The 27,265-nt window shown below is 54.6% G+C and overlaps 2 protein-coding genes across 2 annotated transcripts in view; both read left to right on the top strand.

Annotated features, from left to right (window-relative positions):
• Positions 1–313: 313 nt before the first annotated feature.
• RADIL (Rap associating with DIL domain) overlaps positions 314–27,265 on the top strand; it is a 55,857-nt gene continuing 28,905 nt past the window's right edge. The window contains exons 1-2 of the mRNA XM_052658403.1: positions 314–403; positions 4,423–5,021. Coding sequence (XP_052514363.1) covers positions 4,487–5,021 — 535 coding nt within the window. The 5' untranslated portion in view covers positions 314–403; positions 4,423–4,486. The remainder of the gene's footprint in view (positions 404–4,422; positions 5,022–27,265) is intronic.
• PAPOLB (poly(A) polymerase beta) lies at positions 14,855–17,241 on the top strand. The gene has a single exon (XM_052658415.1). The coding sequence runs from the start codon at positions 15,034–15,036 to the stop codon at positions 16,951–16,953; it is 1,920 nt and encodes a 639-aa protein (XP_052514375.1). The 5' UTR covers positions 14,855–15,033; the 3' UTR covers positions 16,954–17,241.

Genomic DNA, 27,265 nt, shown 5'->3' with positions numbered 1-27,265 from the left:
CTCCTTCGAGGCCCCGCCCCTTCCAGGCCTTGTGTGCGTTCATTGGGCGGCCGCGGGAGGACCCTAGGCCCCGCCCATCTCCCGTCGCCCCGCCTACCCACGGAGGCCCCGCCCCCTCAGGTCTCACCCGCGTCCATTGGGCCAGCGGCTCGTCCCTCAGAGGCCCCGCCCCTTTCCGAGGCCCGCTCTGTGTCTCTGGTTGGCCGCAGGAGGAGCTCGCGCTCCTGTCTTCCCGCCACCGGCCCCGCCCACCGGGCCCCGCCCCCGAGGGGCCGCCCCCGTCCGTTGGGCGGCTGGCAGGAGGCGTCGCGCCATGCGCGGGTCCGGGACACGGGCTCGGGCCAACGGCGGGGGTGGGAGCCGCGCGGGAATGCGGCGACGGCGGCGGCGGGCAGCGTTGGAGGTGAGTGAGGGTTGCGCGAGGAGCTGCGGCTGGGGTCGCTCTGTGGCGTCCGGGACTCCGAGTCGCGGAGGTTGGGTGGGCGGCGAGGCCCCGGGGCGGGGGGCGCGCGCCGAGGCGGCTGGGCCCGCACGGGGCGTCTCTCGGGCCGCCCAGGCCAGGCTTGTCCGGTTGTCGTGGAAACAGGCGGCTCTCGGGGGCCCGGGCGCGGTCTCGGGGGGCGCGTCCCGCAGGCCAGCTGCAGGGGGTGAGGTCGGCCTAGCCTGAGTGTTCCAGGAGGTCACCTGCGACCACCGCCCCCTGCGGCCTTCCGAATCCAGTCCCCCCAACCGCGGCGTCCCCCGAGCTTCAGTCTCTCTGGCGGCCCTCTTGGAGAGGGGCGCCTGCAGGTGGGCACGGAGCATAGGAGCCCGTCACCCTCTTCTCCAGGGTCGGGGCGACAACTCCCCCCCCACGCCCACAGCCTATTCTGGTTTTCCTGTTCACACAGTAGCACGTTCCTCGCTCGTGTGCCAGCTGAAAGCATTGTCTCCTAGCTATCTCTGTACCATTTCCAGCCCCTCGACAAAATAGTGCCTGTTAAGAAAACACTCAGGGCTGGGGTTCCTGGGGACCCCTGCGGAAGAAACAGGATTATCCCATTTCGGAGTCAGTGGGTGGGGCCAGGGCGGGGCTGCAGACCCAGACACCCGGGCTCCCAGCACCTGGTCGAGTGTTTGATTAATCTGAATTGCTGGAAAGAATTTTCCAGCCGTGACTACAGGCGTCTCTGGTTAGTTACAGGTGTCTCCCACTAGCTCCAGCAGCCTCTGGAGTATGCTGGAGAGAGGAGACAGTCCTTAATCCCACAGACAGAAAAGTCAGACCCCTCTCAGGAGGCTAGCACGCCTGAATTAAATCTGATTAGATTATTTTCATCTTTAAAAGTGTGGCTCTGGCCGGAGCTGTCAATGTAGGATTTATGGCTGGTCGGCATCAGACAGAGCCTGTGAATCCACCCTCTTCCTTTCCTGCCCCGGTGGAAATGCTAATGGATCCCACATTGCAGTGTTGGAACAGCCATGTCCCTCCACCCATTCAGTCAGCCCCGCACTGACCTCACTCGCTGCTGTGACTTGAGCTTGTTTTCATCAGAAATTGGACTCTTTTCTTGGGAACAAGAGAAAAACATTCTCCAGGAGAAGCAACAGCAGGCGACCTGCAGCCTTGGGCCCCTGTTTCCCCAAGTTTTTGTGTGAAAGAGGAGGGGACTGAGCAGAAGAGGAAAAGGCTGGTCACGCTTCCAAAAAAACAGATCTGGTTACCCCGGGCGTGCTCCGCTCCATAGGAAACTCCTGCACGCCTCTTGCCCTTTGCAAAAAACTCACGTGTCCCATTTTGACAAACAGGCTATACTCTGCATTCTGTGTGTGGTTGTGGGGGAAGGGTGCTTGTGAGCAAGTGGCCATGCTCCGTGGTCCCTCCCTGAGGGTGGCCACAGGGGGAGTGACCATGAGGAGGCATGAGTCTCCTGGTAAAATGGGTCCAGCCCATCAGGGTCTGTGTTTACTGGGACTTCTTGGGGCTCAAGAAGCAGTTGCTGGAAGGGAGTGAGTCAGTGTCTCTTTTTTGTTGATGTTGCTGACTTTGCCCCGGAGCAGGGAGGGCTCCCTTCTGTGACTCTACACATAGCAGCTGTGTGTCTGTGATTTTCTGGTTTTACTTAGAGTCACATAAGTTTTAGAACCTGTAAGAGCCTTACAGAACCTGTAAAGATGCACTCTCTGGTGCAAAATAGCTTTTTACTTCTTCGTTGTATCTGCTCTGCTCAGTTGCTAAGTCGTGTCCAACCCTTTTTGACCCCATGAAATGTAGCCCGCCAGGCTCCTCTGTCCATGGGATTCTCCAGGCAAGAATACTGGAATGGGTGGCCTTTCCTTCCTCCAGGGGATCTTCCCAACCCAGGGATTGAACGTGTGTCTCCTGCATTGGCAGGCGGGTTCTTTACCACTGAGCCACCTGGGAAGGTCTCTGTTGTATCTGGGGCCTTTTAAATCCCCACATTTATTACTTCCTGAGTTTTCTGTGAGTTGGCCTTCTGCTGAGACACGGCTTCTGCCATCTTCAGCATTGTATTTGTTTACTCTTATACTCGGACATCGTCTCTGGACAGAGAGGTTTCCCTGCCAGACATCCCTGGCGGACCGCGGGGCTGGGTCAGGACTGTGGGGGGTGTGCTCGAGGTGAGCCATGCGTCTGTGGAGGGTCAGGTCCGCAGAGAATGGGTGGTGGCCAGAGGCACGAGTTGGAATTTTCTGAGGCGTGTGGTGTACCTCTCAGGAGGCGCGGTGGTTTGAAGGCACTCGTGTGGTGTGCGAACCAAAGCCGGGTGCTTGTCACGTGAGGCCCAGCGGAGACGCCTCCGTGGTAGGTTCAGTCGGGGCTTCGGACGGGTCTGAGCTGGGGAGCCAAGCCAGCTCGGGGCTCCGCGGCCTCTGAACTGAGAGGCTGGTGCGCTTTCCTTGGGGAGGACGGAGTTGCTCCTTTCCAGCCGGACTCGAGCCCGGAGACCTCGTGTGCACCTTGGCTGAGGACCCCTGGCTGTTTTCAGCAGGTTGGGACTTCAGAAAGCTGGTCCAAGCGCGGGGCTCTGCGGTGGTGAGCCTGCACAGCGGGCTGTGAGCCCAGCCCACCTGGAGGGCGCGCGTGGGTGTGCGGAAGCCCGTCTTCGGGGTGTGATGTTGTCAGGAGCGTTTTGAAGAGTTCAGGGTCCTCTGCGGATGGTTTTGGAGGAACGTGAGGGCAGGCCTGCTGCTCAGCCTTCCTTCCCACAGCCCTGGGGTCGGGGTGGGGGCGATGACCTCACTGGCTGGGACCGAGGCCCAGGGGCCGGCCCGCCGGGAAGAACGCGGTTCGATGTTGGTGCCCGGGCCGGGGGCCTCACCTGGTTTGGGTCCCGCGGTGTGGGCGTGGGTCTTTGGGGAGCTCCCTAGTCACTTCTCTTGCCTGGGGTGGTCCCCTTCTTCCCCGGGAAGCCCCTCCCAGCGCCCGTGAGTCAGGGCTGAGGTGGTGACCGCGGCAGAGTCCCGTGCTGATGCTGGTCACGGGGGCCGGTGCCCAGAGCTGCTCTCACCAGGGCCTGGCCTGGGTTTCCAGAGCCTTCTAGAAAGCGGACCTGTCCTCTCTGGTCTGCCTGCCTGGAGGGGGCACAGAGTTGGGAGCTGGCGGTGTTCGGCCTCCCCCAGTGGTCGTGGAGGAGGATGTCTTCCTTTCCCTCCGCCCACCTGGAGCTTGTGGGGAGAGGGCCCGGGACCCTGCTCTCTGGAACCCTAGGCCTCTGGGGCCCCAAGTGCACAAGAGTCGTGACTTTAGGACACTCCTCGGCATCTCAGCGCTGTGTTCTGATTTCCTCGGCAAGATGGCCCCTCTGGCCTGGCCAGGGCCCGCGCCAGGCTGGACGCCGTGGGTGGACACCGGCATTCCAGCCATGCCTCCGCTGCTTCTGGAAGAGCCCTTTTGTGTCCGTTGTGGTCACGTGTCCATTTGAGTGCTGCCGTCCAGGGAAGTGCTCCTCCAAACCAGGACTGGTCCGCCTGGAGCAGCGTGTCAGGGGCTTGTGTGCTGACGGCGGGCGGCTGTCCGCTTGGCCCGTGTGGCCGGCTCTGCCTGTTGGCTGGCTGTGTTGCCCTGTGCACTGAGTCTCCCGGAGCACAGGTGGGACAGGTGGCGTTGAGGGGAGGCATGCTGGACTCTGCCCTGGCTCTGGGCGTCTCTTTTCCGCCCTTGGGTGACCTCGGAGAGTTCCTAGTGACGGCTTTCCTTGAGGGGAACCCCAGCCGCTCCAGACCTGCTCTGTCCCCTACAGTCCCACCGGCTTTGGCTGTATCCTCCCTGTTTGATTCCTCCGAGGTGCCGTGTCCGCGGCTTCTGTGCGGCTTCTGCTGGGGCAGCGGGCCCTGGGCAGCCGTCCAGTCTGGTGAAGTTCTCCTGAGCCTCGTGGGCTCCTGCTGATCGGTGCTCACCTGCCTTTCGTTTTCTCCCAGGACGCGGCCTCTTCCCTGCCGCTGGCCGGAGCCCTGGGTGCTCGTCAGTGAAGACGGGCCCACCATGTTCTATGGGACCCACTTCATCATGTCCCCACCCGCCAAGAGCAAGCTGAAGCGGCAGGGCCAGCTGCTGTCCAGCGTGCTGTCCCGGACCCTGAGCTACAAGTACCGCGACCTGGATGCCCCCTACTCGGGCCTGGGTGCCGGCGATGACCCTGCCGAGCTGTCCACGCAGCTCTCGGCCCCCGGGGTCCTGAAGGTGTTTGGGGATAGCGTATGCTCAGGCACCCACTACAAGAGCGTCCTGGCCACTGGCACGTCCAGCGCCCGGGAGCTGGTGAGGGAGGCCCTGGAGCGCTATGCACTGAGCCCCGAGTGCGCCTCTCAGTTCGTGCTGTGTGACGTGGTGGGCCAGGCCGGCGGCGGCGGGAATGCGTGGCAGGCTCAGGGCTTCCGGGTGTTCGGCGACAACGAGAAGCCTCTCCTGATCCAGGAGTTATGGAAGCCCCGAGAAGGCTTGTCCCGGAGATTTGAGCTGAGGAAGAGGTCAGAGGTGGAGGAGCTGGCTGCCAAGGACGTGGACACCATGACAGCAGGTGAGGCGGTGAAGGTAGGGGTTCGGGGGACGCAGGGAGGCGGGGTGTCTGGAGGGGACAGATGGAGGGTCCTGTCCACACGGCGGGCGCCTGCTGGTGCCGACTCCTGCCACCTTGTGGTGTCGTGGGGCAGGGAGGATCTCGCCCGCGCAGGCGGCAGATGTGGTACAGAAAGGCCGTCAGTGTCTGAGGCTCCCGGGGCCTCTTGGGCAGGGGGCTGTGTGCTGCTGGAGGAAGGGGTCTCAGCTGCGGTGCATGGGGGAATGTGCCCGGGCTCGGGGCCTGGGCTGGAGGAGGCCCAGCCTGGAGGCGGTGGGTCACTGCCGTAGGCTCGCTGGGGCAGCCCAGGCCCCTTAGGGGCTGCAGCCTCTGGGGTCCGCAGGGCCGCTGGTTTGTGCATGGCTTTTATTCACTTGGTGGAAGAAGCTGGTTATCTTAATAGTAAGCGCCATGAAAAATAGATGTTTTTTTCAAACGCCAAAGACTCTTAAATATATCTCGGGTCGTATTTGACTTCTCCTTCGTTTCTTATGAAAATGGTGGCTTTATGTGAGCAAATGGAGTGGTCTCACGTGGCTCAGAGCAGAGGTCATTCGGTGGCCTCGGGAGACCCATCAGTTGGTCCTGCGGGGCCGGGAGGCTGGAGCCCTCGCTGACATCCTGTGCGTGTCCCCAGGTGTGTCGAACGCTCGTGTGCTCTGGTCCTCCTCTGGTGTGGAGCCTGCCTTGCACGCTCAGGGTGTGGGGACGAGGGTGTGGCAGGCGGATTGATGGCCGGGGGCCTGGGGCCTGCCAGGGCCATGGTGCCAGCTCCAGGGCTGCCACGGGTGGTGGTGGGCGGCAGCGGAGCCCGCTACCCTTCTGGCCTCGGTCTTGTGATCTGGAGGTTGGGTGCTCGCCTCTCGGGGGCCCCAGGGTGCAGGAGTGTGTGTAGAGTTCCCGACTGTGACTGTCTGGGGTTTGTTCTGTGAGTTCACAGTGGAGGGGGACCTGTGATGGGCTTGGGGCCCCTCTGACAGGCCAGGTGTGCCGTCATGATGTTGTGCAGATTTGCAGGCACCTGGGAGATGAGAAGCTGCCCAATGAGTAGCTGATGTTACTGGGCTGTTTCTTTTATTGTTTTTTTAAAAAACTAATGTTATCGAAGTAGAGGTGATTTACAGTGTCGTGTTAATTTCAATGTTATTGTTTCTAGTTCTCCTCGGACCAGCGCCCCAAACGCCCCACCCGCAGGCCTGGCTTCAGGCTGTGGATTCCGGGCCGGCCCTGCCCTGCTGCTCCCGAGGCTCCGGCTCCTCGCCTGCCTCGCTCTAGGAGGCCTGGAAGGGGCCGCGGCGCGTCAGGTGGGCGGTGGGTGGGTGTTCGGCTCACGGTCACCGTCCTGCCCAGTGTTTCCTCTGCTGGACGGAGAGCAGAGAGCATGTGGGCTGGGCCGGCCCTGCCAGTTCTGCGGGTCCCGGGTGGGCCCTGGGGGCCGCGCTGTTACAGGGGTGAATGCTTGAGCGGAGGGGGAGCAGCGCAACCCCGGGGCCGGACGCCATCTGGGGCGCAGGGTTTTGTCTCCGGTTCTGCGACACTATTTAGACCTGTTCGTTTTACACTGTTGAGGCAGGAGAAGGTGCCCGGCCTATTCATTCTGGGGATGGTTTTCAGAGGAGTCTGTTGACCTGGGTGGGGTTTCACTGACACACTTCTCCGGGCTGGAAGCAGGTTGTGTTACCTGTCTGGAGCAGGCCTCCCGGGCCCCAGGGAGTCGGCCTTTCTGGCCAGCCTCTGACTCGGGTGTGGCCTGGGTGCCCTGTGCCTCCTGGCTGGACCGTCCCCCCGGCCAGTGACCACGCCGCAGAGCGAGCACCGAGGACCCTGCAGGCGGGCCCGCCCCATCCAGCCCTGCTCCGCCGGGCATGGGCGGTGGAGCTTCACCAGAGCCCAGGACCCCTGTGTCAGGTGTCTGGGGATCCTGGGGATAGCCAGCTGCGTGGATACGCTCGCACGCGTGAACTCAGTCAGCACCGTTCCCCCGAGTAGAGTCCGCTGCAGCCCCTGGGTCCCCAGGTGCCCTTGCCTCCTAGTGCACCTCAGGGTCCGGGGCCCCTGCCTCGCGACGGCGCGGCCTGCAGAGAGACTGAAGAGTGAAGGTGTTGCTGTTAGGAGGGTGGTCGATGAGCCCCTCTGGCAGCTCCTCCCTGGCGGCCTCTGCCCCTGTTCCTAACACTTGCGTCTCCAGAGAAGGGGCGCCCCACCTCCTGGGTGGCCCGTGATGAGCCCCGAGATGCTGTAGGCGCCCCGAGTCTCCCGAGTGTTGCCGAAGGCTGTGAGGTGGTGTGGGCTGCGGTGGGTACCCAGACACCAGATTCCCTGCCTCCTTCCCTGCGGATGGGTGACGGTGTCTCTAGGCCCCGGGAGTGGACGGTCCACCTCATCGGGAGAAGGGTGCGAGAGGAATGGACCGCCTGTGTGGACGTGTGTGTGTGCGCGTGGACGTGTGTGCGTGGACATGTGCGTGTGGGCGTGTGTGCAGCTGTGAACAAGTGCCACCTCCCTAGGTGTCATGTTACTGAACAGTCACAGCAATAGTGGTTTTTCCCACTTTGTCCTCACGTCAGAAGAGCGCCTATGTGGTGCGCAGGGGCTCAATGGTTGCCCTGGTTTCAGGTTAAAAGCCCCCTCGTGCATCCTGGAGGCTCCAGGAGCCCCCAAGGCACCCTCTGGTGACCGGGACGCCCCTCCTGGCCAGGCGGTGGAAGGGGCTGTCCGAGGGCGCTGGAGGAAGACCCCACCCGGCTCTCCAGGACCGTCTGGCCATCATCACGCACCCGTAGTGTGTCCTTGGGCAGTGCTGGCGTGTATTTTCCGTAAATATTGCCTTTTCCCAGCTGCCAGCCTGCCCACGATTTCCAGAGGATGGCAGCCCCGTGTGGCGTGGGTGGGGGCCAGAGCTGCTCCCGCCTGTTTCCAGAGGCTGGCATCTAGGGCTTGTGCTCCATGCAGAGAGCTCTGGGCCTGTCCCCTGGAAAAAGGCGGCAGTCATTTCTGCTGACCCCGGGGAGGGGTGCGGGCCATGTGGTTTTTGTCAGTGGCGAGGGAAGGCGAGAGCATGGGGTTGTTTTGTGTCCTGGGTCGGAGGCGAGCTCATGAGCTGGGTTCTCACCCGCAGCTCTGGGGCACTCCGGGCCAGAAGGTCTCTGCTGTGGGGGCTGCCCTGGGCCCAGTAGGATGCTTAGCTTTGTCCCAGCCTCGCCCCCCAGTTGTGACAACCATAGATGTCTCTGGGCCTGGCTGAGTGGCCAGGGGTCAAGTTCACCCTCGAATGGGAACCGCTGGTTTGGACGCAGTGGCCTGGGAGGCAGGAACTCAGTATGCCAGCTGCTCCTGTGCCTCCTGCAGGCGCCCGAGGCCGTGTATCCTGGGCCCTCAGCCGGGCCGGGCACTGGGGCCCTGCCTGAGGGACTGGGGTGCCTTCCTTGCGGCCTGCCTGGCCTTGCTCCTGTCTGAGAGGCAGGGCCTCCTTAGCTCTGGGCGCCCTCTTCAGAGGGCGGCTGAGAGGGTTTCTAAAGCTGCCGCGTCACAAGGTTCTCTCTGCAGGGACGTCTCTGCATCAGCCCTGGGCTTGTCCCAATCGTTCTGCAGTGTCTGTGTGGTCTGGCATACAGCAGGTGCTCGTTAAGTGCCTGTTTAAGGGTTGATGCAGACTAGAAGGGCGAGCTCCTCTGTAGGTCTGGGCTTCATGGTGCACCCCAGGCTGCAGGGCTGGGACTGGTTTTCTCTGTGGGGCGTGGGCGGTGGGGCGGCCTGCAGGGGGCTTGGGTGCCCACGAGCATGGGCTGGGGATAGAGTGAGGAGGAACGCGCTGCTCCGGCACCGACCACGGGACCGGCCGGCTGGAGGGGCTGGCGGGGGCGGGCCTGTCATGTGAGCAGCCGACTGGGGTTGTGTTTGCCGTCCCACCCCGTCCACGGAGGAGGGGACAGGCCTGAGCCCTGACTAACCTGGGGTGTCCAGGCGTCTGGTGAGGCTGCTGCTGTCTCAGCTGCTGTGTGCTGTGAATTCTGTCCTGTGTCCCCCAGCTTCTCGGTGCTGTTTGCTTTTGACCTTTTTTCCCTCCTGCCACGAATCTCACGTTTCATAACACTTCTCTCAGGATGAAGGAGGTGATCTGGATTCTTTTCTCTCTTACTGAAGAGTAGCTGCCTCTTGAGTCTTGAACAAGACTCCCCTTGAGCCTGTTCTCAGCGACAGTCACTGTGGGAAAGCTTTAGTTTACGTGGTTGAGTAAAAGCAAAACAATGGCCAGCTTTCCCCGTCATCTAAAGCTAGGAAACCGACTGAGCCTGAAAGGCATGTTTGAGGACCTGCATTGCTTGTCTGTGGCCGTGCTGGGCTGCCGCCGCCGCTGTGTGTGTGGGCTTTGCTCTAGCTGTGTTGAAGGGGCTACTCTGTCGCGGCGCGGCGCTTCAGCTTCTCACTGTGGTGGCTTCTCGTTGCAGAGCACACGGGCCTCAGGATCGCAGGCTCGGGAGCGGCGGCTCTCCGGCTCGGGAGTTAAGGCACACCGGCTTAGTTGCTCCGAGGAATGTGGTGTCTTCCCAGACTACGGATCAGACCCATGTCCCCTGCATTGGCAGGTGGATTCTTACCCACTGTACCATGAGGGAAGTCTGTTCTTGAGGATTTTTAATTTAAAGAGAACATCAAGTTGGTTAGCTAACAAACCAGTTTCATTCTTTGATTCACTGCTTAGATTGAAAAAAAAAAAACATTACAGCCTTTAGTTTCACATAGAGGCCGGGTGTTGGACGGAAGCCTAGAAGCCCTGTCCCCCGAGCCAGATGTGCCCACCTGGGGCTTGGCTGGCAGCATCTTCCCCCACCACCCCTGGAGACTTCAGGCCACTTCATCTAAGGAGCCTTCAAAGGCTCACTGCTTAACACACAAGACACAGCAGGAGATAAGAACTGGTGCAGAATGTTTGAAAGACACAAAACGTATGAGGAATTGGCTTAAGTATGGCCAGGGACGGTGCAGGGAAGAAAAAGTGAAGTTGGATCCTCACTCCAAACAGTTTAAAAACCCACACATCAGAGATAAAGTTATAGAGCTAAAAGGAAGATTTCATAAATAAGGCTTCAGTTCAGTCACTCAGTCGTGTCTGACTCTTTGCGACCCCATGAACTGCAGCACGTCAGGCCTCCCTGTCCATCACCAACTCCTGGAGTTTGTTCAGAACTCATGTCCATCGAGTCGGTGATGCCATCCAACCATCTCATCCTCTGTTGTCTCCTTCTCCTCCTGCCTTCAATCTTTCCCAGCATCAGGGTGTTTCAGTTCTTTGCATCAGGTGGCCAAAGTATTGGAGTTTCAGCATCAGTCCTTTCAATGAGTATTCAGGACTGATCTCCTTTAGGATGGACTGGTTGGATCTCCTTGCGGTCCAGGGGACTCTCAAGAGTCTTCTCCAGCACCACAGTTCAAAAGCATCAATTCTTCAGTGCTCATCTTTCTTTATAGGACACAAACCGTGGGGGAAAGGCAGATAAATTTGACTATGTTGAAGTTTAAGCTTTCTTTCCACCTACAGACGTTATGCACTATGTAATGTGTGATAAGATACAGCATTCAGTTCTCCCTGTGGTGCTGCGTGTAAATCCAGCTCATTTTTGCGGCATTGCTTTTGTTGAGGCGTGGTTTCCACCACTTGCTTTTGTTCTCCATGATCCATTCTCCTAATCATGGGCACTCAGGTTGCATCCGATTCTTCCTGCTATAGACCGTGGCACGATGACCCTCTCCAGGGCCTGTGCCAAGTTCCCTGGGGGTCCCCACTAGGGCATGGCGCTTCTGGATTACTGCGGGACAGCAGCTTCTGCAGACAGGCTGCCTGCTTTCTTGGATAGCCATTCCGCATCCTTAAGCATTGAGTATGAGCCCCCGCCCCATGGAAGTGTTCCCAGAAACAGGTTAAAATCAGAAGGTGCTGCAGGGTGGCAGGGTGCTGGAGTCATGTGGCCAGAGAGATGCTCTTACTGGCGGGCGTGAGCGGCTGTGAACCGAGTCGTGAGATGATTTTCCTGAGTCAGAGTGTAACTTTGAAAGGGTCCCTCGGCCTAAACAAAACTCAAGAGATGGGCCTTCTGGATGTTGATTAGCCAGTGATTTGAAGGTGAAGAAATTTTCCTTTTCAGACACTTACTTGGCTGTGCCAGGTCTTGGTTGCAGCAGTGGCACTTTTACTCACAGCGTGCGGACTCTTAGATGTGGCCCGTGGGACCTAGTTCTCTGACTGGGGATCAAATCCAGGCCTCCTCCGTTAGGAGTGCGGAGTCTCAGCCACTGGACTAGGGGAAGTCCTGAAGGGTTTTTCTTTGTTATGCAAATTCATTTATTTGTCAGCAAATATTTGTTGAATGCTCCTATGTTAGGTACTTGACTAGGTACTGGATATGCAGCAGTTAACAAACAGATCATATTCTTATGGAGCTAAGAGTCTACAGTGGGAAATAAAAGATCATTTGAAAACCACAGAATGACGACTTCTGTGTGCTATAAAAGAAGAGTATAGGTGCTAATTTAGCAGGGAGGTTAGGGATGTTCTGAGATGAAATTCAAGCCAGTCTCAAAACTGGCAACACTGAGCAGGTGAGAGGAGTGGACAGCAGGCGGGGCAGGAAGAGCCTTCTGGGCCGAGGGAGCAGCACTGTGCGGAGACCCAGGAATGAGCTGTTGCTGGCGCTCAGTTGCTCAGTCGCTCAGTCGCCCAGTCGTGTCTGGGTCTTGGCGACCCCATGGACTGCAGCACGCTGGGCTTCCCTGTCCCTCACTGTCTCCCAGAGTTGAGTCAGTGATGCCATCCAACCATCTCATCCTCTGTCACCCTCTTCTCCTCCAGCGTCAGGGTCTTTCCCAATGAGTTGGCTGTTCGCATCAGGTGGCCAAAATATTGGAGCTCCACCATCAGTCCCTCTGATGAATATTAGGGGTTGATTTCCTTTAGGATTGACTGGTTTGATCTCCTTGCTGTCCAAGGGACTCTCAAGAGTGTTTTTCAGCACCACAGTTTGAAAATGTCAATTCTTTGACACTCAGCCTTCTTTATGGTCCAACTCACATCCATACATGACTACTGGAAAAATCATAGCTTTGACTCGACAGACCTTTGTTGGCTAAGTGACATCTCTGCTTTTTAACATGTGAGAGAATGAGAGAAATATGAGTTACCAGAAGGCAGGGCAGTCAGAGGGCGGGGAGGCTGTGAGAGGTGAGGCTGGAGAGACGGTAAGGGGGTGTTAGGGAGTTTGGACTTTAGACTGTCTAATGGGAGGCCACTGAAGGGGTTAAAGACTGATGTGGCTACTGGGTAGAGAATACTTTGAAAAGTCAGTAATAGATGAATTACTTTATTGTAGGAGTCTAGGTGAAAGTTGATGGTAGCTTGGACTAGAGTTATGGAAAAACAGGTAGAAGCTGATGAATGCCAGCTATATTCTGGAGATCGAATCACCAATATTTGTAAATGAGCTGGACGCCAAAGATGAGAAAGAGGTGTCAAGAATGACGCCCAGATTTCTGATAAGAGCAGCTGCGTAGATGGAGGTGCCATTTACCAAAGTGGTGACTTCCCAGAGAGAACAGGTTACGGAGGGAAGAGTAAGAGTTCTCCGTAGACTGTGTTCAGTTTGAGGCATCCAAGTGGAGGTGTCAGGAAGGCAGTCAGACGATGTGGATCTGGAGCTTAGCAGAGAGCAGGTTATAAAAACTTAAGCTGTTAATAGGTGATGCTTAAGCTGTGAAAATTGATAGATGACCCAGGTAATAAATACATATACAGTGAGAAGAGTCAAGGGCCTAACAAGGAAACTGGAAGAGCTCCAACTTTAGAGGAAAAGTAATGAAGGAGCAAATTAGACTGAGGGGAGACCAGAGATGTACAAGACAACACAGCGTGTGATGCCGTGGAGGCCCGTGTGATGCCGTGGAGGCCCATGTGAGTCTACTGTAGGTCAAAAGAGGTGCAGACCAGTGAAGCCATTGTGTTAGGCAACATGGTGGTCACTAAAGGCCCTCCTGGTAGCTTTGTTGCTGGAACGTTTAGCACGCATACCACACTGAAGTAGGTTGAGAAAGTGGTGCTTACATTTCTGGCAATATGTGGGATTAATTAGCCTGGAAGATCTTTCTGTATAAAGTACCTGGAAGTGCTGGATGAATTGTAACAATTCTCCTTTCAGATGCATAGCTGAGAACCTCCCCCAAAAAAAGGAATCCCTAGGGGTGAAAAAAAATGACAAAATGAAGACCTTAGAATCTGAACTGATTATGAAGCTACAGTTGCCTTGCAGGTGTTTGCCAGTCTTTGTAACCAAGAAACTTAAGTTTAATAGCTGTCCAAGAAAGATGTAGGGAGTTGGAACTGAGACCTCATATATATTTGGAAACTATAAAGGTGGACTCACTCAATGAAAAGATAAAATAGGAAAAGTTTGCTACCTGGTAAAAGGAGATGACAGTTCTCTCTCTTGACCTGGGCTCTGGGTGGGAAAAACTAAATACTCTTTCCTAGAATTGAAAAATCACTCTTCCTCTCACATGTTTGGAGTTCAGAATTGTACTGTTTAAGAGATGTGGATAAGAAATTACATTGTACATAATTTGATGATGTACAAGGACATCAGACAGAACAAAGTACTCTTTGGAAGGACATCCTTCCACACAGGTCTCCCAAATCTGGCCAGAGATGAGCTCACAACCCCGAATAACAAGACACATGAAGTGATGCTGCTTGAAATGAGTCAGTAGAAAACTGTAGACTCAAATTCTCAAGAGCCTGGGAGATGGAACCATTAGTTATAAAATATTGAGTAAGTAGATTTAAACTATTTAATGAAATAAAAGGTAGAAAGAAAATAGGAAAGAACAGAATGTCATCCCAAAAGGCAGGGAGGATTTGGGAAAGAAAAAGATGCTTTTAGTAATAAAAATGCAAGTTTGTAAAGGGACACTTTGATGATGGTTTAAACAGCAGACTAAATACGACTGAAGAGGACTAGAGAACAAGGTAGGCCCGGCATCATGCAGACAGAAACGGGCTGAGAGTCACGGGGAACTGATGGGAAGGCCTGTCACATGTCCCCACGAAGAGGGCCAAGAGAATGGACCAAGGACGCACCCCACGGATGTGTCCGACAGGCACCCGGGAGCGTGACTCGGCGTTTGTCGCGTGAGATGAACGAGAGGTTCTCCCCTTGCTCCCTGGTGGCGATGCCGCAGGACACTTCAGACCGATTTTTACAGCTGTCACAAAGACAAGACCGGCGAGCAGCAGGCTAGCCGGCTGCAGACTCTGCACCGGGAGCCGCAGAAACCAGAGGTCAGCAGATGGGACGCTCGGAGCTGGACAGGACAGGACTGAGAACCCGGAGCTGCGGTCGCGGCTGCCCCGCCACCCAGGTAGCCGACCACGGGGGATGCGACAGAGCCGCTCCCCCACAACGGACCCCTCTGTGCAGGGGTCCTCAAGGACAGGCCTGAGGGCAGAAGCCCCCTGAAGGTGCCGCGGGAGACAACGAGACCCGGCGAGGAGGAAATGGCGAGCGAGCAGATGGACGGTAGGTCTGGCCAAACGTCCCACACGGCTTTGACACGGCCGGAACCGGGGTGCACCCCTGCCTGCCCGGACCGGCCGGACGCCGGGGTGGAGCCCCCGGAACTACAGCCCCCATGAGGCTCTGCGCGCGCGCATGCGCCGTGGCAGGCGTGGCGGGCGCAGCGCGTGGCGTGCGTGGCGCGCGGCGTGGCGTGCGTGGGCGTTCTAGAACGCAGCGGCGAGGGCCCCGGCGCCATGTTGGGGCCGAGGGGACCGCGGAGAGGTGCTTGAAGCGGCGGGAGCGGAGCGGGAGCGGGTCGGACCTGGGCTGGTAGGAGCCCCGCCCCTCCCGCCTCAGCGGATCATGACCCGGGCGGCGGCCACGGAGGTCGCGGTGGCGGGGGACGCGGCGTGGCGGGGCCAGCGCTAGAGATGATGCCGTTTCCGGTGACCACCCTGGGACCACAGCGGACCCCGCCGCCGCCCAAGCACTACGGCATCTCTTCCCCCATCAGTTTAGCACCCCCCAGGGAGACTGACTGCATACTTACCCAGAAATTAATTGAAACTCTGAAGCCCTTCGGGGTTTTTGAAGAGGAAGAGGAACTGCAGCGCAGGATTTTAATTTTGGAGAAATTAAATAATCTGGTAAAGGAATGGATACGAGAAATCAGTGAAAGCAAGAGTCTTCCACAAGCTGTAATTGAAAATGTTGGAGGGAAAATCTTTACATTTGGCTCTTACAGGTTAGGGGTGCATACGAAAGGTGCAGATATCGATGCGTTGTGCGTGGCACCGAGACACGTTGATCGAAGCGACTTCTTCACCTCCTTCTATGATAAATTGAAACTACATGAAGAAGTAAAGGATTTAAGGGCTGTTGAGGAGGCATTTGTACCAGTTATCAAACTGTGTTTCGATGGGATAGAGATTGATATTTTGTTTGCAAGATTAGCACTGCAGACTATTCCTGAAGATTTGGACCTAAGAGATGACAGTCTGCTTAAAAACTTAGATATAAGATGCATAAGAAGCCTTAATGGTTGCCGGGTAACTGATGAGATTTTACATCTAGTACCAAACATTGACAACTTCAGATTAACTCTGAGAGCCATCAAGCTGTGGGCCAAATGCCACAATATTTATTCCAATATACTAGGTTTCCTTGGTGGTGTTTCCTGGGCGATGCTAGTAGCAAGAACTTGCCAGCTTTATCCAAATGCCATAGCATCCACTCTTGTCCGTAAATTTTTCTTGGTGTTTTCTGAGTGGGAATGGCCGAATCCAGTGCTACTGAAAGAGCCCGAAGAACGGAATCTGAATTTGCCTGTCTGGGACCCAAGAGTAAATCCCAGTGATAGGTACCATCTCATGCCCATAATCACACCAGCATACCCACAGCAGAACTCCACGTACAACGTGTCTGTTTCAACACGGATGGTCATGATTGAAGAGTTTAAGCAAGGGCTTGCTATCACACATGAGATTTTGCTGAGTAAGGCAGAGTGGTCCAAACTTTTTGAAGCACCCAGCTTCTTCCAGAAGTACAAACATTACATTGTGCTTCTGGCAAGTGCGCCAACAGAGAAACAACATCTAGAGTGGGTGGGTTTGGTGGAATCAAAAATCCGAATCCTGGTTGGAAGCTTGGAGAAGAATGAATTTATTACACTGGCTCACGTGAATCCTCAGTCATTTCCAGCACCCAAGGAGAGTCCTGACAAGGAAGAATTTCGTACAATGTGGGTGATTGGGTTAGTGTTAAAAAAGCCAGAGAACTCTGAAGTTCTCAGTATCGACCTCACCTACGATATCCAGTCTTTCACAGACACTGTGTATAGGCAAGCGATAAATAGTAAAATGTTTGAGGTGGACATGAAAATTGCTGCGATGCATTTGAAGAGAAAGGAGCTGCATCAACTACTGCCTAATCATGTGCTGCAGAAAAAGAAAACGCTTTCGACAGAAGGTGTCCGATTGACAGCCCTGGATGCCGGCAGCCGTGACTTGTCCGTCGGCAGTGAGAGCAGCACGCCTGTGTCGTCACTTCCTGCCGCTTCGCAGACTGGCCCAGTGACTGGCGGCGCTCCAGGCGGGAACAGCCCTGCCCCGGCGGCGTCTGTGAGCGGCGTACAGTTTCCTGAGGTTTCCTCGCAGCAGGCAAATCCCAGCGACAGCCCCGGGGGCGTGGCCAGCGAAAGCATCCCTCAGACGGCTCTGCAGCCCGCTGTTCCTCCAGCACCGAAGCCCATGGTCACCAGAGTCGTTTCCTCAGCACGGCTGGTCAGCCATCCGCCCAGGCCTTCAGGGAGCGCAGCAACAAGCATAGCTAATCCTATCGTAGGAGTCTAGAGGACATCGTCGCGTCACCAAGAAGAAAGGACCAAGGCAGCCAGAACGGAAGAGGAGTGTTCTCAGAGAGAGACCAGTGTCGCTCGAGTGAAGACTCTTCAGACAGCCGCTTCTGGTGGCCTCACGGGAACATCCACTGCAGGCCTTCCCAGTACCCCTGCTCTCCCTGCAGACCCTATTCCTGTTATCAAGGATTCAATAAACAGATTGAACTGAGAAAAACACCTCGAGGGTCCATAAACAGTGTCTGCCAACTCAGCCTGCTGTCTTCACATGCTAATGGAGGAGAATGAGGGGCACCAGACTAGATAACGGTTCCAAATAGGTCTATTAGGTGTATTTGGCGACTTCCCTTATGGGCTAATCTTGATCAGAAGTCCAGGTTAGTATGTGAAGCTGGAAGGACGGTTACTAATGTGTCAGGTTACTTACGTGTTAGCCACAGTCACGCTATTTCAAAGGACTCCTGCCCTTTAGGAGGAAAAAGTGAGGAAAAAACCCCTCCAGCTATATTTGTGCCCATGACTGACATCTGGAAGGGATTGATGTTAGATGCATTGTTGGGGGAAGCTTGCAATACACACTGGTATCAGAATTCCTTATGCTGACGATGCACTTTATGTATATTTTTATTAGAAAGTAGAACTAATTTTAGCTTTTTCAGCTTGATGGGTTTCAGTTTTTTCCTGAAGGGTGTTCTTCATTATGAATCTTGCGGTGAGTTCCCATTGTGTGGCGAGCGGTGTACTGTGCTTCAGTGGCATCAAGGGCACCTGGCTCAGCCCTGTGAGGCCACCCTTTCAGACGAAGTATCAACTCTTAGGATATGCGCTTGGCGTTGGAACAGTAATTAGTAAGTGCTTGGTTTTGATGGGACAGGATCAAGAAAGGAGACACTGGTTTTATCTGTAGAACTGTTTCAGGGTGCGACCAATCAGCGGTCAGACAGCAGATACTGTATTGAGCTAACAGAGCTCCATAACTTAATCATTTGTCTTAAAACAAGAAAAAGCTTTTCGTACCCCTACCCCCATTGCCTTCTCTCTGCTTGTGTGCACAAGGCGTGCTTGTGTATTGTTTCACAGAACACTCGGTATGCTAGTGTTTCCTTAACCATGATGTGAAGCCAACAGTCCTCTGGCCACCTGGCTAGTATCGCAGCGAAGTTTTACTAAAAGTAATTCCTGTGAAGCATGTTATCCATCTTGGATGGCCGTTAACAGTCTCCACGTAAGAGAAGATGCGTATACTCCACAGAATACCTGCTTATGGTAAAGTTAATTTCTAATTTAAACGTGTAAGCAAAAGCATTTTCTCTAGAATTTTAAATCAATTTTTATTTGTAATGACTTAGTAAAATTCATTAGTGAAATTTACATGTAGAGACATAAAGTTTCTAGCAAGCACTTGCCATCTGGTCAGCTTTCTACTCTTGTTTATCCTGCAAAAGATTCAAAATACCTTTCTTTAAATTAAAAAAAAAAGGCCACTCATAATTAAGCCACAGAACATTCATGTTGAAAAACAGGAATGCCGCGCTTGTAGGTGAATGAAAACTCAGTCTTATTCTGGACGTAGCAAACCTAACAGGTTTTCCATACAGCCTGGTTCTGATTCTTCCCATCCCCCGACAGTGTTCCTTTCTACCACACGTGCATTTTTCATCTCAAACTGCAGCTTCTTAAACTCCTTCCCTGCCCTTTTGAGTAATTTCCCCAAAGTTGGATTCTCGTCGTTTCCGTTGTGGGCTGTGCAGTAATTGAGACTCTGTTCACCGTGACTTCCTGACGCGTAGTACACGGTGTTCCTGCTACCCGTGTGGTCCTCTCCCCTTCTGCTACAATAAAATCAGGTGACGTGTGTACAGTACCTGTGTATTTTGAATAGCGATTGTGTCCTTGAAATTGCCAGGCACAAATTTAGTCCTGTCGTTTTGTTCACACATTGGGGGAAAATTAGTTTTATTAAATGTTTCGTGTAATTGTACTTGTTTTTCCAAGCTGGAAAGTTGGAGCTTTTAAATTCTTGTTTTCATTACCTGAATATCGGACTATTTTTTCATACTGTGTGCGTAGTATCTCATGACTGGAGTTGGCTTTGTTTTATAGTATCTGTACTCCTTGTATTTTTCAAGCGCTATTTTGAAAAGAGATGATGTATTTCTCCATTAAAAAAAAACAATAAAAATAAACGAGAAAGAAGCAAGCAGAGGGATTTAAACCTGAGGATAACGGTTAAGTTGTTTTTACAGTGCTCCAGCAGGGAGACGCTGATGAACCTGTCCACTGTGTTTGAAGTCTAGAGTTCATGTTACAGCGTTAGGGAGAAGCCTGAAAAGATTCACACTTCATTTCAAGCATGCTGACCCCACAACCAGACTAGGGCCTTAAGCAGCAGCAGTGAACACATGGCCTCTGGCTTTCCTTCTGAGCCAGCCTGACCAGAAGCAGCTTGGTCCCTGCCTGCCCCCCCCCAGGCTCCTGTACAGGATGCTGCGGTGGGGAGGGGGTTGGTGGTGGTGAGCAAGAGCTGGAGTGGGTGCCAGCAGAGGGGCGCCCCAGGTGGTGGGGCAGGGGGGCACCAACAGCACCAGCCCTGCTTCTGAACAGGCGGCTTCAGCCAGCGGTGGGAAGGGGACCCAGAGCCGCGGACTGCGCCTTCCAGCCCCGGCAGTGGCCTCTGTATTGAAGCGGACAAAAATAGCATTTTAGAAGTCTAAAAGTTCCAAAAAAAATTTCTGAGAGCATTTTTGTCCTAAAAGCAATAAACCACTTTCTTTTGGGGGGAAATGGTTAAATAGAGTTAAAAAATTCCTAATTCAAAAGAAGGTAGGGGACTTGCCTGGCGGCCCAGTGCTTACACCTCAGCACTTCTCAGGCAGGGCCGAGCGTTCCATCCGTGGTCAGGGCACGGAGAGGGTGCGGGTCAATCAGGACGCCAGGGACGAGGCGCGTGGGGGGCACAGACCGAAGGTGCAGGAGGAAGGCAGCGTCTAAGATGGTGGACGTGAAACCAAGTCTGTCTGTCACTGCGTATGTAGTGAGGGACTAAGCGTCCTGGCTAGAAGACGGAGGCTGTCGGAGTCTGTGGGAAACGGCGCTCAGCTTTGGTGCTTTGTTGACGAGCAGCACACCCAGAACGTAAGATGAGAGGAAGTGGAGAAAAGGCCAGCGAAAAACGCTTAGAGTAACAGTGTCATCCAAACGCTTCAAACTGAAAATAATTACCAGGGGCAAAAGGGCCCAGTGCTGGGAGAGGAGAGGAATGGCAGCAGGAAGGGGCGCAGCTTAGCGTTCACATCTAATAGAACAGCCTCAACGTGAACAGAGGGCCACGATCTGTCCGAAGTGTCGTTGTCGCAGGCTTTTACACAGCTCTTTTCGTTAATCCATGTGAAGCAGACAGAAAGGAAATACTTTTGAACACACAGTAGGAGTTGGCGAACATTTCTTGTAAAGGGCTAGGTGGTGGTGGAATGGTGCTCAGTCACGTCTGACTCTACGACCCCAGGGACTGCAGCCCCCCAGGCTCCTCTGTCCATGGGACTTCTTAAGCAAGAGTACTGGAGTGGGTAGCAGGTTCCTCTTCCAGGGGGTTTTCCCCAGCCAGGGATCAAACCGGAGTCTCCTGTGTCTCCTGCATGGCGGGCGGATTCCTTACCCCTGAGCGACTGGGGAAGCCCATAAAGGGCCGGCTAGGAAGTGTGTTCAGCCTCGTGAGGCTCTACAGTTTCCGTCATGGCTGCGGAACTCTGCCCTTTAAGGAAGCTCAGGGCAGGATGCGTGTCAGCAGACGCCCAGGCCGGGTTTGCCACCCATTCCCCACCGGCACTTGTGGTTTCCATCTGTTGGGCGTTTGTTATAGAACCTTCCACTCAACAATTAGAAAACGCATTTTATTGTCAAATAAACATTGGGCATGTAACACACACACCCCCCCCTCGTGTTCAAGCAGAAAGTGAAACTCTCTTTACTTTCTGCTTGAACATATTTTAAATTACCTGATTCATGGGACATGTTCTCTGACTGCAAAACAGTTAAGCTGGGAATGAAAGATAAACAGCACAGAGAAAAATTTCCTAAAGAAGACACAAAAGAGCTAAAGTCATGAAGAGACTGACAAACAGAATCTCTTATTCTATCAAGTGATGAACAATGAAAAGAGGAAAACAGGCTGTAAGCACGGAGACTTCACAATACATGAGACAGTCCAATCCAGGAGATATTAACGTGGGGGGAGAAGGTGTCTTTGAAAAGATGAAACAACCCAATAAACGGGCAAAAGAGATGCTTAGGTGTTTCACAGAAGAGGAAATAAGAGTGGACAGTAAACGTGAAAGGACGCTGCATCTTGTTAGTGGTGAGAAAAATGGGAATTAAGACCACAGAGCTGTTTTTTCCTTTTCCTTTTTTAACAAAAATGAAGTCTGACAGTGCTGAGGTTTGGTGAGGAGGGGGGCACGCTGATGTGATGGCCAGGGGGCCACAATGCAGACTGGTCCCTTCAGGAGGTGGGGGCTCTCTGCTAGTGTGGCAACGTGCCCCAGGGCTCCACCCCGCTCGTGGGGCTCTGGTGCCCTCCATCTGACTGCTCCCTCGTCTGTCGAGGCGGCCAGAATCTGGGCCACCGCTGCAGACACCTCAACCCCTCTAGCTTACCTCCCACATGCCATGTGGATGTCCTCGGTTCCCACGTGTGCCAATTCAGGAAGCACTTTGCTAGAGAGACTGCCCCGCGGTCCCCAGGAGATGAGTAGGAGAGTAAAACAGCATTTTGTAATAGCCTGAAGCCCGAAAAAATGCACATCTCCATTAGCGCGGAGTGGAGGCCGCGCGGTGTAGTCATGCAGTAAATAACGTGGACCCAGGCCTCGTGTGTCCAGATAATATTAATAGGTGCATCTCATAACGCTGAGGGGAAAAGAAACGCGTAGGAAAATACGCGGTGTGGCCATTCTGTATGAGGTTTAAAGAGAAGCAAAGTAGGGCAGTGTTGTTTAGCACCACTGTGGGGTGTAACTCTAAGGGAAAAACCAGGGAAAGTGGAACAATCCAGAGTAGCTGGGGCCAGAGGGGCGGGAGGGGAGCTGCAGTGGCCGGAAGGCAGATGGGAAGCCTTCCTCTTCTTGCAGGTTGGGTGGGGGAGGAGATGGTGTTGGTTTTATTGTTAGTCCAAGTTGTAAATGCTTCTGTGTGTGTGACGTCTGTGATCAGGAAACCCAGCACCAAGGTGATGTCATCTCCCGAAGTCCAGTGGGCTGTCCACCATGCCCCAGGGCCACCTCCAGAGGGTTGTCTTAAACTCGTCTTCATCAGTTAGGAATTGCATTTGACCAGACATTGCATTTGACAGTGACTGAGCCCAGGACAGGGAGATTCTCTTTCACGTCCAGAGGGAGTCGGTTCAGGGCCAGTGGGGACGCTTTCCTGGTCCCCAGGGACCCTGGCTTCTCCAGGGCCAGCCCCACCGTTGTAGTTCGTGCCTTCCATCCCCAGGGTCACCTCCAGCTGCAGGGTGACGGCAGGGCTACTGCCGCCACATCTTCCTTTAAGGCGGGAGGAAGGAAGGGAGCGGGGAGGGGAGACGGTGTCCCTGCAGACCCTGTCCTGGAAGATGACATGCCCTCGTCTTTTGCTGATGGAACTTAGCAGGCCCCATGTGTTTGTCACTCGGTCACGTCAGACTCTCTGCGACCCCATGGACTGTGCCCCACCAGGCCCCTCTGTCCACGGGATCTCCAGGCAAGAGTACTGGAGTGGGTTGTCGTCCCTTTCTCCAGGGGATCTTCCCGACCCAGGGACTGAACCCAGGTCTCCTGCATTGCAGGTGCATTCTTTGCCACCCCAGCTACTAGGGAAGCCCGAGAAGGCCCTGCCTACCTGCACGGGAGGCCAGAAGGCGTAGTCTGGACCTGCTGGACGCATCATCGCCATCCCCATTGTTATGCGAGAGGAAAACAGGACAGAGTGGGTGTTGAAGTACAGTGATAGAGCGTCTTGCACACTCATACCTTTAGACACTAAGACGCTTCCTAATAAGCATCACAAAAGACACTTTACCGTGAATTGGAACTGAAGCGTGATGAGAGTGCAGCTTACGGATGCGGCCGTGATGTTTAGAGGAGGGGGCCTGGCTGTAAGCACTGCCCTCGAAGAAAATGAAGAGTGAAGAGTGATGTGCTCTGTGCTTTCAGAGCTGGGTTAGAAAAGGACACAACAAATTCAAAGAAGCAATACAGAGCAGAGAGTAAAGACAGGCGTGTACCGGCAGTGCGGAGGGCCACCCGAGCGAAGAGCAGCTTCTCTGGAAAGACTGAGAAACAATCAAAACTGGGAAGACTGGGGAAAGCTAAAGATGATACACGTAAGCGATACACTATAAAGCTTTATGCCAGTAAAGTTGAGAGCTTAGTTGAAATGGGCGATCTCCTACACAGAGATAACCTACCCAGACTTACTGAAGGATAGAAAGCCTGAATGGACTTACCACCTTGAAAGAAATGGCTTGAGTAGTTTGAAGATGTCCCCAACCAAAACCAAAGTAAAATAAAAAAAAAAACGTAAGACCTAGAAGGTTGTACGGGCCAATTCTACCTGATGTTCAATGAGAAGATTTATTTCAATATTTTACATCAGACTATGCCAGAAAACAGGAAAAGACACGTTTTTTTTTTTTCTATACAACAAATATAACCTTTATGTAAAAACCAGAGAGCCAGAACATTGTAAAAGTTATCAGCCAAATTCACTTATGAATGTGGATATGAAAACTAAACCCAGACCAGAAGTGTGTACCAAACCATCCTGAGCACGTTTGATGGATCTCGGGAAGGCTAAGGTGATTTAACATTTGCAATGCCGGCTGGTAGGTTGATGCTGGCTGTTGGCAGGAGGCCCCAGCTCTCCGTAGGCTGACGGAGGGTCCTTACAGCGTGGCAGCTGACTTTAACCCCGGCATGTGATCTGATCGTGCAAGGCACAAGCTGTAGTGTCACACGGCGCGGTGCAGATGAAATATGTGCTTTTCAGAGATACTTACTCTGTATGTATAGAATATCCCAGCCATACTTAATCCATGAAAAAATACACACAGAGGAATTATGACCCCAGGTCAGCATAGCTCTTCTCTCTGGCTGGAGGAAGAATTCTCACCCATGTCTAGAATGTCCTTTGCAGGGGGCATGTGTTTCTGTTCTTCACAGCCTCTCAGGCGCCTGCAGTGTTTCCTTGTTATCCAGGAGGGTGAGTAGCAGACAGACTAGGAAGCCTGTGCGCAGACAGCTTTTCCACAATGTTTGGCTGAGAAGGAGGGTTGAGGGAAGCGCCTGTGGCTTGCGGGTGTGGGTGGAGGCAGGGCTGGGAGCCCAGAGCGTGTGGGGTGCCGGGGCAGGGCCCACTGTCAGGGAGTTAGGGGAGGTCTGCTCACCCCCGATCCTGGTCGTATAGCAACACACGTTCATCTTAAAGACTTTGAACCACTCTTGAAAATACAGAGAGGAAAGGTCATTGAGACCTGAGCTCCCGTTAGACCACCATGATGAACCGTTTTCCTTTTTACAGAAGAGGATATGAAGCATATCCGAGGGCTTCCCTGGTGGCTCAGAGGTAAAGAATCCACCTGCCAGTGCAAGAGACACGGGCTCAACCGCTGATCCCGGGGACCCCACAGGCCAGGGAGCGGTAAGCCCGCGCAGCACGGCTGCCGAGCGTGAGCCCGGGAGCCCGGCAGCCGCAGCTGCTGAAGCCGGCACACGCTCGCGTGGATGCTCTGCAGCTAGAGAGAGCCAGCCCCCAGCAGTGAGGGCCCGGCGCAGAGCAAAGAGAGGGAGAGAAAATAGTAGGTGACAAACCGAAGACCGTCGCCAACAAAGCCGCGTCTGTGCAGCCGAACCAGTCGTTATAAAGCACCGTGGCCCCGCCTCCCTGGTCCTTGGCGGGCTGGCCGGGGTCTCTGCCGGAGGTGCGCCCACATCCCGACTCTGACGGTTGTGCTTTGCTTTTCTCCAGATGGCCCGGTTTTGCCTCAGTGTGAACTTTGTGAGCTAAATCAGAGGGTGTGCGGGCTTTTGTGTCTCCTTTCAGCCTGCTTGCGAGCTTCAGGCAGGCGCTTGTGGGCGCCACGCGCACTGACCGCGGGTGCTCTGCCTGCCGTGGACGCCGCGCTCCGACCGTGGGTCCCGCTGCACTGAGCGTGGGGGCGCCGTGCGCTCTGATCGTGGGGCCCGCTGTGGGCCAGTCCCTGTTCGGCTCAGGTCTCAGGCTGTTACGAGGCACACCGTTGTCGTCGTCGCCTGGATTTGGGGTGTGCTTGTTTGGTCACTCCTGGGGGAGACCGCCTGTCTGTCCCTGCTGGCTCTTCCTTGGTGCCGCCTCCTGCTGAGCAGGCACTGGTTGCCCTGGAAAAGCCAAGGCCTTGGAGCTGAGGCCGCAGCTCGAGGTCCCTTGGACCCGCTCTGCACCCCAGCTGGTCATGTGAAGTTGGTTAGAACTCTCTCCTCCCCTCCCTGTTTTTATTGATGCCCAGACACCTCTCCCCACCGCCCCCTGGGGAGCACCACCCACTCCTGGGGAGGAGGTTAGACTGGGCACGGTTGTTGGGCTCATCCAGAATTCTGGCTGCAGTCTGCCCTCTGGCCCCAGCGACCCTCATCCACGTGCAGAATGCATGCAGCTTATCTCCCGGTCCCCAGATCTCACCCCCCTACAGTATCAGGTCAAGTCCCAAACCTCATCATCCTAGTAGCCTCAGTCAGGTGTGGAGGAGGCCCCTGGGTTTAGTCCATTAAGTACAGCCCTGAGGGTGGAGGGGCACAGTCCTTCCCCCTTGGACCCGTGGGTACAGGGACGAGTTACCCGTCCCGCTCCCAGCAGCCAGTGGTGGGACAGATGCACGATAAACGTCACGGGTGTTCGAGTCGAAAGGGGAAAATAGACGGTGGGGAGGAGTCGCTGGTGCAAGGCAGGATTCCGCTCCTCGGGGCTGTAGGACTGAAACTGCCCTGTTTTGTTTCATTTCTTCCTTTTTCTTGCTAGCTGTGGACCAGCGCCCACTCTCAGCTCCTTTTCCTGTGGCCCCTCCCATCCGAGCGAGGGAACCACCTTGTTCAGACCTTCTCTTCTGTGACCAGCCAGAGAACACTCCGCTTGGAGGTCGCTTGCATGTTGGGTTGGGTCCGCCGAATAATCTCTCTATCTCCAGATCAGCTGCTCAGGAGCTTTATGATACCTGCAGGATCTCTCCTGCCCATGAGGCTACTCCTGGAGAGACCCCAGGGGCAGAGGTCACGGGCATCTTAGAATTCTGCTCCCACATGGCCTTCCATAGTTATCCTGTGTGCCCATGCTGCTGTACAGATCTATGTAAACATGTCCCTGTGTGGGATTTTCATTAAGTTTTTTTAAAGAAACAGGATCACGTACTTATTTTTCTGTATTTAAAGATTTATTTCTTTAGTCTCGGTCACGCAGGGTCGTCTTGCTGCACGTGGGCTTTCTCTGGTCGCCGCGAGCAGGGGCTGCCTTGCGTGCTGGTTGCAGCCTTCCCATTGCGGAGGCTTCTCGCTGCAGAGCTCGGCTGCAGGCGTGTGGGCTCCAGCAGTGGCAGCGCAGGGCTCGCAGGCTCTCGAGTGCGGCTCAGTAGCTGTGGCCCACGGGCCTTTGCTGTTACGTGCCAGGTGGAAACTTCCCAGGCCAGGGATCAACCCCGTGACCCCTGCGTTGACAGGCAGATTCTCAACCACTAGCCCACCAAGGAAGACCTCTGTATCTTGTCTTAGCAAATTCCTTTTGAAAATCTTCGCATGTCATCTGTTGTCATTTTTATTCATTCATTTTAGGGCTTATGGAATACTCCAGGCTATGGTCAGAACATTGTATATATTTTAGGTTTTCTTTTTTTTTTTTTTTTACTGATGAATCATTTAAGGAGAATCTTGCAGTAGGTATTCCTGTATGTACTGTATTTCACCACAGAAAAGATGCTGGTGATCGTAAGAACACCAGCACCTCCTCACCGCTAGCGTAGAAAGTACTGCAAGGTCAGCGAGGACACAGTGCCTCATATTGTTATTTATTTGTGCACAGGCGCCCTTTTCTGGGCCTCAGGAACGTTGCTGGGCTTCCCTGGGTGGCTCGGTGGTAAAGAATCCCTCTGCCAGAGACACAGGTTTGATCCCTGGTCCAGGAGGATCCCACATGTGGGGCAGCGAAGCCCGTGTGCCCCGAGCCTGTGCTCCGCAACAAGAGAAGCCACTGCAATGAGAAGCCCGAGCACCGGAACTACAGGGTGACTCTCACTTTCACAGCTGGAGCAG

Source organism: Budorcas taxicolor, chromosome 2, assembly GCF_023091745.1.
Source record: "Budorcas taxicolor isolate Tak-1 chromosome 2, Takin1.1, whole genome shotgun sequence".
Lineage (NCBI taxonomy): Eukaryota > Metazoa > Chordata > Mammalia > Artiodactyla > Bovidae > Budorcas > Budorcas taxicolor.
The sequence above is the reverse complement of the archived record's forward strand: the minus strand, read 5'-3'. Positions and strand labels throughout refer to the sequence as shown.

What these genes read in the sequence shown, in the direction of transcription:
- PAPOLB (XM_052658415.1), top strand. Translation starts at nt 15,034, where the DNA reads ATGATGCCGTTTCCGGTGACCACCCTGGGACCACAGCGGACCCCGCCG.